At 39.8% G+C, this 14,181-nt stretch overlaps 1 protein-coding gene across 14 annotated transcripts in view; it reads right to left on the bottom strand.

The window, feature by feature from the left end:
• PTK2 (protein tyrosine kinase 2) overlaps positions 1–14,181 on the bottom strand; it is a 193,944-nt gene that overhangs the window by 83,639 nt on the left and 96,124 nt on the right. For all 14 annotated transcript variants that reach the window (XM_039548588.1, XM_039548587.1, XM_039548589.1 and 11 more), the window contains 2 exons: positions 13,115–13,281; positions 7,074–7,161 (listed from right to left, as the gene is read on the bottom strand). In XM_039548588.1, coding sequence (XP_039404522.1) covers positions 7,074–7,161; positions 13,115–13,281 — 255 coding nt within the window. The remainder of the gene's footprint in view (positions 1–7,073; positions 7,162–13,114; positions 13,282–14,181) is intronic.

A 14,181-nucleotide genomic window follows, 5' to 3' on the forward strand; every position in this document is an offset into this window, starting at 1 on the left:
GTCATTTAATGAAGCATGAAAACAAAGATTTATATTCCATCATTTTCTCCTTATCCATTTGTTCTACACAAATATTTTTAGCTGGTGCTTTTGTATATTGGGAAATAATGTACTTCTGCTTAGTTGGTGTCATTTATATTAAAAATATACAACCTTCCTCTTAATTGTCCTGTATATGCAATAATTTATTTGTTCTCAGTAATTTCTCTGAATTTATTTTCAACAGCTCAGGTGTATTCTGGTACCTGCTTTTAAACACTCAAGTTTCTAACTCTGGAGGTGTTAGATTTGGTGTTAGATATTGTATGTTATAGTTCATCCTCAGCCACTACAGAGTTCAAACAGTATCTTTGTTTTACACTAACACACAACACTTCTGGTGACACCCATCCTACCATAATCAAGAGAAATGATTCCTGCAATTTACCAGTACAAGCTTCTGTAATGAAAGACCAGAATATCTCAATATATCCATAGGAAAAACGGATCTTCAGCAACTACTTTTGTGACCAAGATAAAAATCCAAGTATACAGCACATTTGTTTTCCCCAGAATTTCCCATTCAAAATGAAGGACATTGCTCTGCTCTGCACCTGCAGCAGGGGCCACACACAATTCCACCCCAATCCACGACAAAGCTCCTTCCATGGTATCCCACCAAAGAGAATTATTTCAGATGCTCTCTGGTTTCAGCTGTAATGCTCCTTGTAGTGGTAAACACACCACAGAATTACTGTAGGACAGACACATGACTGGGTTAATGTGGAACAGTCACCCAGTATAAATCCTGGTATCTGTAAGGAACAAACTGCTCCTCCATCCTTGTTTTCCAACAGCAGGTTCATGTGGGACACCAAATTTTCATCACTACAAAATCAGCTTGAAAGAACAGGGTCCCAACCCTCACTACTACAGCTTCAGCAATCTAATGCAGCATTAACCCTGAAAGATTTGTGCCTCATCTGCTCTGAATGAAGCCCCATATGCACAAAAGCCCAATGCCTGCTTCTAATGTCATCAGTATTTTTAGGAGCCACCTTAATAATCATAATGGTAGTTTTTAAAATACACACAGGAGGGAAACACATGTGTTCCCACCCCTATTTACCCATCTGAAATCTGCTATAGGAGATAAGTCAATACTAGGGAAAATTAGGGCTTTGGCCTCATCTAGGGGAGTTAAAAGCCCAGATCCAGTATCAGGATAACATTCATCTGCCATCTGCCCTCAGCTGCTCCTCCTCTTCATGTCCCAAGGTCACAGTCTCTATATTATCTCGGGGTGATCTTTGACATCTCTAACTAATTTTGGAAGGTCCTCTGTTAATAATAAGGGCATTAGAGATGGGCTGGGGGGGAAACCAACTTCTGACAAGGCATTGTTAGGGGCAGAGCAGCTAAAATGCTGCCGTCTGTCCAAGTGGGCTGAGCTCCAGATGTCACTGCAAGAGACACTGCTGCCTTGCAGACTTTCCACAAAGTAGGACTGGACTCTTGGGAGCCATATAGAACTCAACCTACTAAACAGGCCTTGCTCTCAGCTAATTTTATACTTCTCCTCTCCAACAAAGAATTTTGAGTTTCCAGATCAAGCAAGTCCAAGCATCAACATAAATCAACTTTTTTCTCTGTGTTTTTTTTGTTGTTATTCACAACTTAATATACTAATTGTAGTAACATTTTGTTCCAGACTACTAATGAAGACATATCCATGCATCAATACATGGAAACCTGGTCCCAAGCATTTTCAATTTATCATGCTGAATTATGAGCAATTCAAGAAAAGCCCACTCTGGCTGACAGGTGGAAATTTTAAATCAAAGCAGCCCTTTCCCTTTGGCCTGAGCTTGGCTGGCCGTTTAGGAGGTGTTAAGGAATACAAGGAAGTTTCACATTCCTACCATACAGCACCAAGGGAAAGCAGACATTGGGCACACAACATATGTAGCCAAAGTAGCTCCACAACTATACAAACAGCAGAGCCTAAAACAAGAATGCCAGCATAGTTTTGAGGGTGTAAATCAACTTTTACAGGAAAAAATTAGTACTTTATGGGGTACTGTGAATTTCAGCAACTTCAGAAACCTACCCCCGTCAAGGAAATCTCACTTAAAATTGTCTTTTCAAGCTGTAAAGAGCAGGACAGGAGAGGTTCCGTTTGATTTGTATTTTTACCAAAAAATAAATTTTTAGTAACTTTTTAATCAGCTGCAATTCTTAGATTGCCACCTCCCTGTAGAGCACAGTTTATGTCTCAGCCATTAACTCTTCATGAAAGATCTGCTGGGTTTTGGGTGGTTTGTTTTTTTTCTTGTTGGGGGCTTTTTGTTTTAAATAGGCTGCCAACATCAGGAACAATGCCAGCTTTTCTCCCAATGTCCTTCATTTCCTACAAAGCTTTTCCTGTCAAAGTCATTTGTTTTAGGTCTCCTATTTTTATTATGGAGTAAGAGATGTTGTTATTTAATTAGGTTAAAGAGCCTAATTCCCAGCCTGCACTTCAAATTACATATCATGCACCTAAGCCTTATAAAACTTTAATCATTAAGTTATTACAGTAATTGCCTGGACTTAAAATTTCCTATGTGTCAGGGACAGAGTTATAAAAACAATTTAATTTGCATGATGTATTTATCTGCCACAATATAAAGAGATATTTCATTTAATGAAATACATTTTGAGTGTGAACATAATCTTTACAGACACTACAGGGATAGAGAAGAAAGTGCCAAGTGTCCACAATAAACTTTTTCTCCTCCTTTTTAGAGGATGTTTTTCCCTTATTTTTTTTTAATCACAAAAAGTATAATTTTTTTCTCTTTTCTTTTTAAAAGGAGTTTTCTTATGAAAATGAACCCGCAGTGTACTTGCCTGGTGAGACACAGAGCCCTCGTGGCACAGAATTCAGCTCAGTTTTTTCAGGGCATCATTGACCTGCCCTAACTTCGAGATCATACCCTGCTTCCAATTCCTTCTCCTGTGCATTACACAAACTTTGGTTCATTTTAAAAAGCAAATTCAAAACACGGTTCAGTCCTATGGTCTCCTTTATTATATATATATGAACATCTCCAGGGTAGCTCCATACTGCAGGCTAAACAAGGCAGCAGAGAAAAATTCCACACTGATAAAAACAACTTTTTCTTGTTCACTGGGATCTAAAAAAACCCCCCAAAAAGTTACTTTAAAAGTCTTCTGTTAGAAGCACAAGGACAGCAACAATGGAACAGCTGATGCCAAGAGCTGCCCCCACCCCCCCTTACAGATGCTTACTCCCTTTTCATCAAGGGATAAACCATCTCCAATTACTGCAAGCTAACATGTTATTCAAGGATAAATGTGTGCAGGCTCTTGTCCCACAACAAAAGGAAAGCAATTCAAGTAGCTTACGTCTGATTCTCATTACATGAATGTTTTTAAAAGCTGTATTCTATCTTGATTTGAGATATGGCTTTCATTCCTCACTCAGCTACTAAGGCAAATTAGAGAAACCAAACCTGTCCCCTTTATTTCCACTTCCCAACAGCCATGTCACTGGAACACAGGGAAAGGAAGACACTATGAATTTCACCAACTCTTACTTAAAGCAACTGAAAATGCTCCCAAAAAGGACAGGAAAATGGTGAAATCCTATTTAATTACTCAAAACCTGCGATTTTAAATTCTCCTTTTGTACCTTTCCACTTGTTTTCTCTGAAAAATGTTTAAAAATCATACAAAAAACAAGGTATCTTCATTAGAGATTTACAAAACAGTCATCAGAACACACGCAAAAAAAAGGATGCTATTCTTGATAAAACTTAACTTACAGTATCTTTATTCACTGAACTTCACATTTAAGGTTTTGTGGATGGGATTAGAGCTAACTTTGGTTCAGATTTGGGTATTCAATACCACAGGACACAACTGAAGGCTGGCACACAAAACCAATGCAGTGAGCATCTGCCAACTGTGCAGACAACCATAAATCTGGCTTTTCCTGATTTTTGAATACTTCAGCCTTACAATTCCAACAGCACTGGGTGGGATCCAATTTGCCTAATTTGGCTGAAACTGTAAGCAGTTAGGCCCAGGGGAGTAATGCAGTTGATGCAGAATCGCCACCTAAATGCTCCACAGATTGAAAAAAGAGAAGACACCCCTGAAGTCCTGTCACCCACTACCTCTGACACCTGCCAAAGAGAGCAGTAACAAAACAAAAAGACACAGTTCCAACATTAGTCTGTTGATCAGAGCTCTCAAATGGGATGTGAAATGACATGACTTGAACACACAGCTCCTCCAGTGAAGGCGAATGACCTAAAGATCAGCCTCTCCCCATCTCTGGCCTCAAAGCTGAGGCACAGCCTGAGCACAAGAGGCACTGCATGGCATCGTTAGTGGGACTGATTCTGATGCTATTAACGAGTTGTGTGGTTTCCCCCTGCTCTCACACACCAATTTTAATCCTTTGCTGTACAGATTGCAGAATGAAAGGTCTCATTAAGTGCCCTACTTTACACTTCCAATTAAGAGCAGCTCACGCCCACCGCAGATGGCAGAACGACCGCCACGATCACAGGTTCTTGATTTGTTAGAGACTCTTGAAGATAAGGAATATTCGAAAACTAAGAGAGGTCACAGCATCCTTAAAACAGTGAAAAACCAAGGAGAAAATAGTGATTTCACATATCAAGCCCAAGCTGAGAAGCCTGAAATGCACCAATTTGCACAGGGCAGTGCACTCGCTGAAGTGAATGGGAGTAGTCATGCATGTGAAGGCACAAACGTGTGCCAGCTTTGGGTTTAACAGCTTGATAATTGTGGTTTGGGTGAGCTGGATGAATAAACCCTGTCTGTTGACAGTGATTAAGGTAACATTTTGTTATCTTTACAAAATGTTCTGTGCTTTTCCAGAAGATGAACATCACTTGAGGATTTAAACTTTCTTTTTCAACAATGCTGCAGCTGTGCAACTCAGATTCAACAAAATCATTACAATTCCAAAGTCCATGGGTGACAGAGGTAACCATGTTTCTTTTCCTTCTCCATGAACTTTTCAATTTGATGCTATACATTTTTAATAAGACAGAAAACATGCATTTGGATGTTACCAAGTTAGCAATAAGGTTCCCAGTCTCATCCTGACAAGAAAGTCACAGGCATCTGGTCCTCACAAAAATCTTTTCTTACTCATTTATAACACCCAAGATAACAATGTATTTGATTTTTACATTGAGAAAAGCCAATCTAACTACAGAAGTGGTGTTTCTGTTGGATTTTTGAAATTTTGTAACTGGGTTCTAGCTCCTTATCTCTGACAGTTACTTCTGTGCAGAAAGCTCAGGATATCTATGTATGCACATATGAATTCTGTTCATTCTGTTGTTCTTGCCTACACACAACATGATGTGTCTGACTGAGCAGTCGTTAGCAAAAGATGTTAAAATGTTGCAGGAATGACACTGATATAGGAACAGAACGTGAAAAATCATCTTTCCTTGTTTTTTTAACCCCTCCTCTGTTGTAGATCTGGTTTATGATGCAGACTTACTGCTCAAATTCTTCTCTTGTCTTCTTTTCATATGTCATTGCTGCTGCCTCAACACTTTACCAGATAAAAGTTATTGTCCTAGTTTATCCAAGAGGACAAGTGAAATTTATGGAGCAAAGCAGAATCATGGATAGAGAATGATAGCTCTGGAAAGTTCTGCACCTGATTTCCATGACAACAGAGACCCAAATACCTTACAGCACCCCGAAACAAAGAGCAGTGACTTTTAAAGAACTGGATTCAGAAATACCTCACTATAAGGTGAAGAAGAAAGGGGAAGAGAAAATAAATGGGATGGTGTGCAAAGCAAGGAGAGAAGAACACCTGATTTTCACTCTGTAATAGCACTGTGATTCAGGGCGTTGTCCAATACAAGCAGCTGTCTGCTTTGCCAACTGGTCCTGATGACCTTCAAAAACCTTCTATCTGAGCCATTTGTATCTGTTTGTAATGATTTCTACAAATTTAGTTAAAAGTTAACAAATACTCCTCTGGGATTTCAAACTCCTTGCTTTAAAGACAGTTCCCTGAGGCAGAAACGAGGGGACACTGCAGGCTTTCCAGTGTTGAACAGTAAGTGATGGAGTTTAGGAAATTATTGTGGAGCTCATCACCCACTTTTGCACCACGGGAAACACAAATCTGTGTTTAAAGCCAGTATGGAGGAAGTCCCTTGCTGCTAAAGGAAAAAGGAACATGATTTTGTTGTTTGTACAAGAAGCCCTATCAGCACTACACTAAAAACTCACCAAACCCCAGACATTTTTAGGCTGAAACCATGTTACACAGATCACTTAAACTAGAATGCTAAGTCCAGAGAAGCACTGCAAGAGAATTGTCTTTTCACAAGTCAACTTCATCCTATCAGTATCAATATCACATCAATACAAAAGCTGCATCACACAGTAAAAAAAATTAGAAGTTATTTACTTAAGACAAGAATGTGCGTTGCACAATTGTGCTTGTTGAAGTTGGAGGACAGGGTAGCCATTTTAGTCCTGACTCCCCTAAAAAATATCCCCAGGAAGTTTTACCGTGAACTTGTCAGTCTAAAAGCAGATTAAAATCATTTAACTGAATAAAATTAGAATTTCGTGCTTCGTTTATAGAAACTTTGACTATTATGCAGTTTTAGTAATCCAGAAGAGATTTTAAACCCAAAAAAATAACCTAAAAATGTGAGTGGAAAAAACATTTGATGGTTTGTAGTGCAATTGTCAGTTACACTTGCAAAAATAAAGAAATTCAGCAGTTTAATCAAATGTGAATTAACTGTAAGAAGCCAGTGGAACAACAGTCAATTTTATCTCAGTTAGCACAATTATTACCTGCAGAATTATCTTGGTTTTGGAACATATTCCTCACAACTTCTCAAGGAGAAAGATGTCATGGGATTTGTGGCCTTTCTGCTTTATATATGCAACCTTAAATTTTTTCCATTTTTCTGTTTCTGCAGTAATATCCTACCCACATATTCAAACCCCGAGCTTTCTAAATTCAGCAAAATCAGCAAAAGACAAAGCAGTAGAACTGAACATACCTGCTGATAGAAAAAATTTAGAGTTGGTTTGTCCTCAGTGAACTGGTTTAGAAATCCTTTTGGCAAGTACCGAATTCTCAATTCATACCTGAAAAGCAAGAAGAAGAGTGTTGAGCGGAATTAATATTAATATTTCCTCCCAACATTCTTAAAAATACAAACAAACTCAAAACAAACTTAGAAAACTAATGGAAAATTTCCTTTTTGATTACTCAAGAGAACAAAACTGGCATTTATCTTGTACCTGACATTTCATAGAGATGCTTACCAAGGACCTTTGTAACAGAGGCAAACTTAAGAGCCCTGCTGCCTTCTCAGAGCTTCAGACAGGACTGAAGCACGAGGACTTGGAGCAGATAAGCTCCAGATCCATGGGAAGGGAGGCCTCAGTTAGGTGACAACAGATGAGCTGCCAGAACCACTGACATGACCCCTGGCAACAGCTTTTATCTCTGGTTCTCAAAAGCAGGTACTTAAAACACTGATCCCGCTGCTCCAGGAGTGACAAACAGTGTCACTCACCAGGGAGCCACATCCTACAGGAGAACAAGGAACAGGACTCCGCTCCTCCTCTGATCAATGCTCTAATATTCACCTCTGGATTTTCCATAGGTTTTGGAGGGGTTTCTCTGTAAAAAGGTTTCCTGCTCCCCTATTTATCATCAAGACACATGCAAAAACTAAACAGTTTTGAACCTGACAGTCATATTTTTCAAGTTAACTGTACACCAGAAGTGAGGGAAACTCAGAATGAGCCTTGACCCATAACCTACACTAAATCTGTATCCCTTATCAAACCTAAACTTTTGCTTTCAACCTCTAAATTTAGTATTATTTCTTGTCCTAAACTTCTGCTTTCAATCCTTAAATTTAGTATAATTGCTTGTCCTGTGGTAACAGCCCACGATGTTTGACACAGACTGTTTGCTTCCTCCTCTGACACATTCCTTCAATGAAAGTCCGATAATAAATGTCTCCATCCCTTGGGCTGTGCCAACACAGCATATTCTAACACTCTTAGCAGTGCTTCCCAAAGTAAGTATATTTAACAATCTGCCTGTGATAAGAGCAAATATTACAACATTTCAATCTGTTGGTTTCAGCAGGACAAGAACTTCTTTTCAGCAAGTGATCTAGCTGCCTGTAATCAAGATGTACACGGCAGTTTGGTAAAAATTTCCTAGGGATAAGTGTTGCCTACGATTCCACTGCAAGCAGATGTTGCAATATCTAATAAAAAATATAAAATATTATTTGCTTTGAAATAATTGAAAATACATTGTCCTGTTAGAAGCCATTAAAGTTTGGAAACTGTAAATACACACACACACCCCGTATATAAACAAAGAATACTAGAATGGTCTTGTTGTAGTATGGCAATATATTTCATAATTCCTGTGCACAGAAAACATGTTCTTAAATTAAAGAGTGAAATGCAGGCGAGGCTGAGAACACCTGATAGAGAGTAGATTTACACTGCACGTAAGGAAAAAATGTTTATTCTGAGTGTGGTGAGACCCTGGCACAGAGGAGCTGTGGCTGCCCCATCCCTTTTAAGTGTTCAAGGCCAAGTTGGATGGGGCCTGGAGCAACCTGGGATAGTGGAAGGTGTCCCTGCCCATGGCAGGGAGTTGGACTAGGTGATCCTTAAAGGTCCTTTTCAAACCAAACCATTCTCTGACACAATAAAACAGACACAGATAAAAAAAGACTCAAAGTCACAATTAAGACAAACTCTCATTTGTGAAGAAGCACAGAAATCACCTTCTATTGATGATCGGCCTTTATATTTCATGATCCCCAGCAGATAACTAGTTATTTACTAAAATTTAGGTATCAGCCAAATTGTACCTCCAGGTATTTATGTGTCAGGGAGAGAAGGCAGCATGAGCACACTATCCAACTGCAGAAAAGCAGAGCCTCTCTTGGTTTTTATTCTGCCATATCCACTAAAATCTACTGCTGAACACAACTGCAGAGACTGGCATGGAAAAAAAACAAGTCTGTGTAAAAGACTTCCTGCCTTTTCGGGGGCTTTATAATCCAGTGCATTTTAGAACAACAGAACCCTTAAGGTTGGAAAAGACCTTTAAGATCTTCAAGTCCAACCATCAACCCAGCACCACTACCATGTTCACCACTAAACAAGTGTCCTCAAGTGCCATATTCACACTTGTTTTGAACACTTTCGAGGATGGTTACTCCACTGCTTCCCTGGGAAGCCTGTTCCAGTGTTTGACAATACTTTCCATGAATAATTTTTTCCTAATATCCAACAAAAATCTCCCCAGGAGCACAGATCTAATGAGGAGCAGCTGAGGGAGAAAAGGAGGCTCAGGAAGACCGTATCACTCTCTACAACTCCCTGACAGGAGAGTGTAGCCAGGTAGGGGTCAGGCTCTTCTCCTAAGTGACAAGAGACAGGACAAGAGGAAACCATCTCAAGTTGCACCAGGAGAAGTTTATACTGGATTACAGATCAGAAAATTGGATATTTGATATTAGAAAAAATCTCTTAATGGGCTGTCAAAGATTGGAACAGGCTGCTCAGGGAAGTGGTGGCATCACATCCCTGGAGGGATTTAAAGGACACGTAGATGTGGCACTTGGGGACATGGTTTAGTAGTGGCCTTGGCAGAGTTGGGTTAACCACAGGGCTTGATGACCTTAGAGGTCTCTTCCAGCCCAAATGATTCTGTGATTGTAGGATGCAGAACACCATTACTCTCTGGGATTAAAAAAAAACCAAAAAAACCAAACATATGAAAATCAATCTCTCTCCTTTACAGGGACGTGTCTTCTTAACTGATCAGCCATGAAAGTGCTGGCTTTTGCAACAGGATCTCATGAGAAAATCAGGTAAGGCAAAGCAGCTCAGCTGGGACAGTCACAGTGAGTGACCTTCATTACCTATTTATAACCTAATCTCTGCCTGGGCCTGTGGGAATGAAGAAGCCGACTTCCAAAGGCCAACTCAAGGATGGGCTCGATTCAATATCCCCTAAATTCACTGTCTTTGAAATGCAGCCAACTGACAAGGATGACATGTCCCTTTCTCACAAACCAGGTCTGCTTTCAGAGCAAGTATCTCACCTGATGATCACTCCCCTAATGTTTGATAAGTTATATCCAGAAGATCACCATTCTTCTTACTGCTCTGCCCCTGTACTGGAGTTCAGAAACACTCTGCCACACCTCACAAAGGTGGGCATCAATTGAGTTCACAAGTTGTACAGTGAAGTGAACCCTCCACAGCAGAGTGAACACCACCAGGCAGTTCTGGGAGCTTCCCTGTCAGCAACAAGCATTACCAGGGCAGCTGGTGGAGCCAAAAACAAAAGGATGATCCAACTCTTAAGAATTTGTGCCCCTGAAAGAAATCATCTTGCCAATGCCAACCTTGCCTCCAGCAGGTTCTGATTCAGTTCACATCAACAGGAAAGGAATCAGAATAGAAAATGAGAACAAAAAGGGTGGACAAAGGAGAAGCCTTGTGTGAGTTTAATGAACTCAATCAGCTCTTTGAAGGATTAGAGAAGTATTAAGGCTCACAGAAGGGAAGGAAAAGGACTGGATAACTGGAAGTCATAGAAGAGAGAAGACAGTGCAGTGAGGAGAGGGACAGATCTGTTAGATCAACTTGGTCAACTCATTAAACCATCCCACAGGTGATCTGACCTCTCTGCCAGGGCTTTTGTATCCCAGCTACCAAAACTCACAGTCCAGGACTGCTGAGCATAGGGTGTCTCCTGCCTGTCAGAGCCACAGCTGGGATGTCATCTGGTTACAGGGACCTGCTTTACAAACCTGAACTAGAGCTAGAAGGTGTCTGCCCTGTGGGGAACAGGGTGTTCCAACACACACAACTTGTTATGGGAACCTCTTGGTATTTCTTTTGTGTGACACAAAAGACCAGCAAAAGGAACAGCGCTCTGGCACACAGCAGTTTTGGAAACATAAAGGACAGCAGCTGTGACTGCTGTTCAAGGCCCAGTATTACACAAAATGATGAGGGTTGGCGTTACCTATGATTTAAGAGCCCCAGATCCTGCTAACTCTGGCTCACCCAGGTGAGTGATAGATTTTATTCTGGTAACTTTTGTGTGCAACCTACTGACAATTCATGTAACTGGATTAGTCCAGGAGAATTCCAAGATCTAATTTTTGAACACTGTGAATACACAACCCTTTAACTCAGATGATAAAAATAAAATAACTGCATGTGAGGAATTTAGTGGTTTACTAACACTATAGGAAGCTTTTAATTTAAGAACCATTCCAAGACTACTTCCCCTTCAGTAATCTAAATATTTCTACAAGTACTGTCATATGATCTTAGACACTTTGTGTTATGGCATTACAAATATGACAGCAGCATTTTGATTATGCACAGCAAATCTCTCAGGGTTTAAAAGGTATGTCAGGCAGCATGTATTCGATAACACATTAAATGACACTTGGAAAGGTATTGAATAATTTACATGTTATCATAGCTCTTTCATGAGCATTTTACACAATTCCTTTCCACAAGCTTCAAAACAATATCTGACTTTGTTTTTAAAACCGATTGTGTTCTGCAATGTGTACCATGCAAGTTATACTGCCTAATAAAAATGGAACTGAGACTGGTACACTAAGTAACAAATTTCCACACCATTAACTATTCACATCTCATCTACCATGTGATAGCACCACTAGCAAGGGAAAGATTCAGGAATCTCCTCCTTTCTAAGCTGTGATTTCACAGTATTATCAATGAAAAACTTATTGTGAGGGAAAATATCCATGTAGATCACAGAAACAATGCATAGAAGAGAATATGCAACATTCTTGAAGCCCAGGTTTTAAACATTCCTCATTTCTTTGAATTTGTGGAATTTGTTAAAATTGGGATCCTAAAGAGAATTTATAAACTGAAGCGTGCCAACTGTGAAATCTGCTAAAATATAGTAACTCCATTTATGAGAAATTAAGTATAGAATATTTACAGTAATTTTGCAGAAGGTATGTGCAGCCTTTAAAATAGCCAGCAACTTGTGCACAAATTGTGGTTATGAACATAAACCACTGAAATAGATGCACAACACCCCTGCAATGAACTAGCAACCACAGTAATCTATTCTTTGGTTTAATCTCTATTTGGTTTATTGGTATTTTACAACTGTGAGCTCCCCATTTTCTCTAGTAGACTACTGTGTGTTTCTGCAAATAAATTTTAGTTTCCTCTTGTCCTTCTACCAGGAAAGTGGACAGTTTCCTCCCTTCCTCTCCTGAGCGTGTACCACCAGCTTACCCTCCTAAAAAGCTGAAGAAACTTAGGTCATGAGACTTCTTTTAACCAACTAACCAGCATCATGAAAAACCTCAGCAAATGTGCCCAGGCTATGAAAAAACCCCCAAAATTCTGCAGTTATCTTTCTACTGTTCATTGCTCCTGGTATAACTTGAGAAGATCACAGTCAGAAGGAAGGCAGAGGTCACTTACTGCTCTGGGCCACAATGTAAGTTAGTTTAACAACCGAAAAGTTTTTCAACAGCAGAGGGATAAAATTATTTTTGACTGCATTTCACTCATTTCAAATCACATTTCTCCTACTCAGTCTATAGATAAGTACAACCAGTACTTAACAATATCCTTTTGGCTTTATTTAAATAACAAGATTTATCCTTTTAAAATTGCAGCTGTGTGCTTATACCACAACTAGGAATGGCATTCCTGCCCTAAAACTTTTAAGTATGACAAAACTTGCAGATTTCAGCACAAATGACTAGGATATTTCTGTTCCTATTTTATGCTTCCTCTAAATCCCAGGTTTCTCCTCAGTTTGCAGGAAACCCCTTACAACAACAAAAACCTCTGAAAGCAAACAAAACATTGCTCACAGCTCCTAGTGAAAAGTTTGGTGGGTTTGTTTTCCCCCATTCCATCACCTCTATTCCACTACAAAAGGATCTTTCTTAGTAAAACAAATTACAGAATATTTTTTACAACAAAGCAAAAAGACTTTTATGACTGACATTGAACAGATTTATACTCTTACTTCCATTCTTCTGGAGGGTGGGCTAATTCAAATTTCTCTCTCACATTGGACACCCCCATGTCCAGGTGTAGCCAGTGAACTTCCTCAGACTGCAGGTGACTGAGCCGTAACCCATAGCAGGCCACATTTTTCACTTTTTGACTGTCCACAATCTTCTGAATTATGCCCTAAAAGAGAAAACACACACTCCTCACAAGCTGTAAAATACAATATATATATAAATTTTTAAATTTTAATTATTACCATGTAATACCCTACACAAAATACTAAGCAGCACATAGATAGAAACTTTATTAAGAATACTAAACATATTTGTCAGCTACTCTTTCACACATCTAGTTACAATGGCTGAAATCTTCCTAGCACGGCTTCAGAAAACATCAGTAAATATGTTCCATGTGTTTATCAGATTTAGGCCAGCATCTCCTCTATGTAAAACAGAATAACATAAAAGCCAAAATATTAAAAGCAGGTTTGTGGATGAAAGCAAGATTTATTAGCTCAAGAAAACCCACCAGCAGCCTTTAGAAGTTGCTCTCCATCAAGAACCAGAAAATCATCTTGGGACTTTCATCCTCTTTAGTGCCCCAACAGCCAGGATTTCACAGGTGACACCACAGCCCCTTGGTTTCCTTTCCCCTCCTTCCCGAACTCATTTGAAATGCAGCACAGATCCCTTGTTTTATAGGAAACTAGGCAAGAGACAATTATTTGGGAACATTCTCAAACACAACAAAGGTTGTTTGCCCTGAGGTAAATTTCAGAGCTTGAGGATCTCTTGCCCAAGAAAGGAACCTTTTACATAAATCTGTAGCAGATTGCCGTGTCAGACATCAGAAAGGTCTGACATGCAGTAACTAAAAATCGAATGTGTTAGTGGAGCAGGGATGAGCAACCTTTCAGGTGCAGTGTGCCAGGCTGTCCTGCTCTTATCCCGATTAGGGAGCCAGCAGGAGCTCCGAGCTGCTGCCTCACAACCCCGTCAAAGGGAAGCCGTGTCTCCCTGCAAGACGGCAGATCCCGCCGGCGGGAGCTCAGAGCTCAGCAGGAGCAGGGGCTATCGCTGC

This window comes from Corvus cornix, chromosome 2 (assembly GCF_000738735.6).
Source record: "Corvus cornix cornix isolate S_Up_H32 chromosome 2, ASM73873v5, whole genome shotgun sequence".
Taxonomy (NCBI): Eukaryota; Metazoa; Chordata; class Aves; order Passeriformes; family Corvidae; genus Corvus; species Corvus cornix.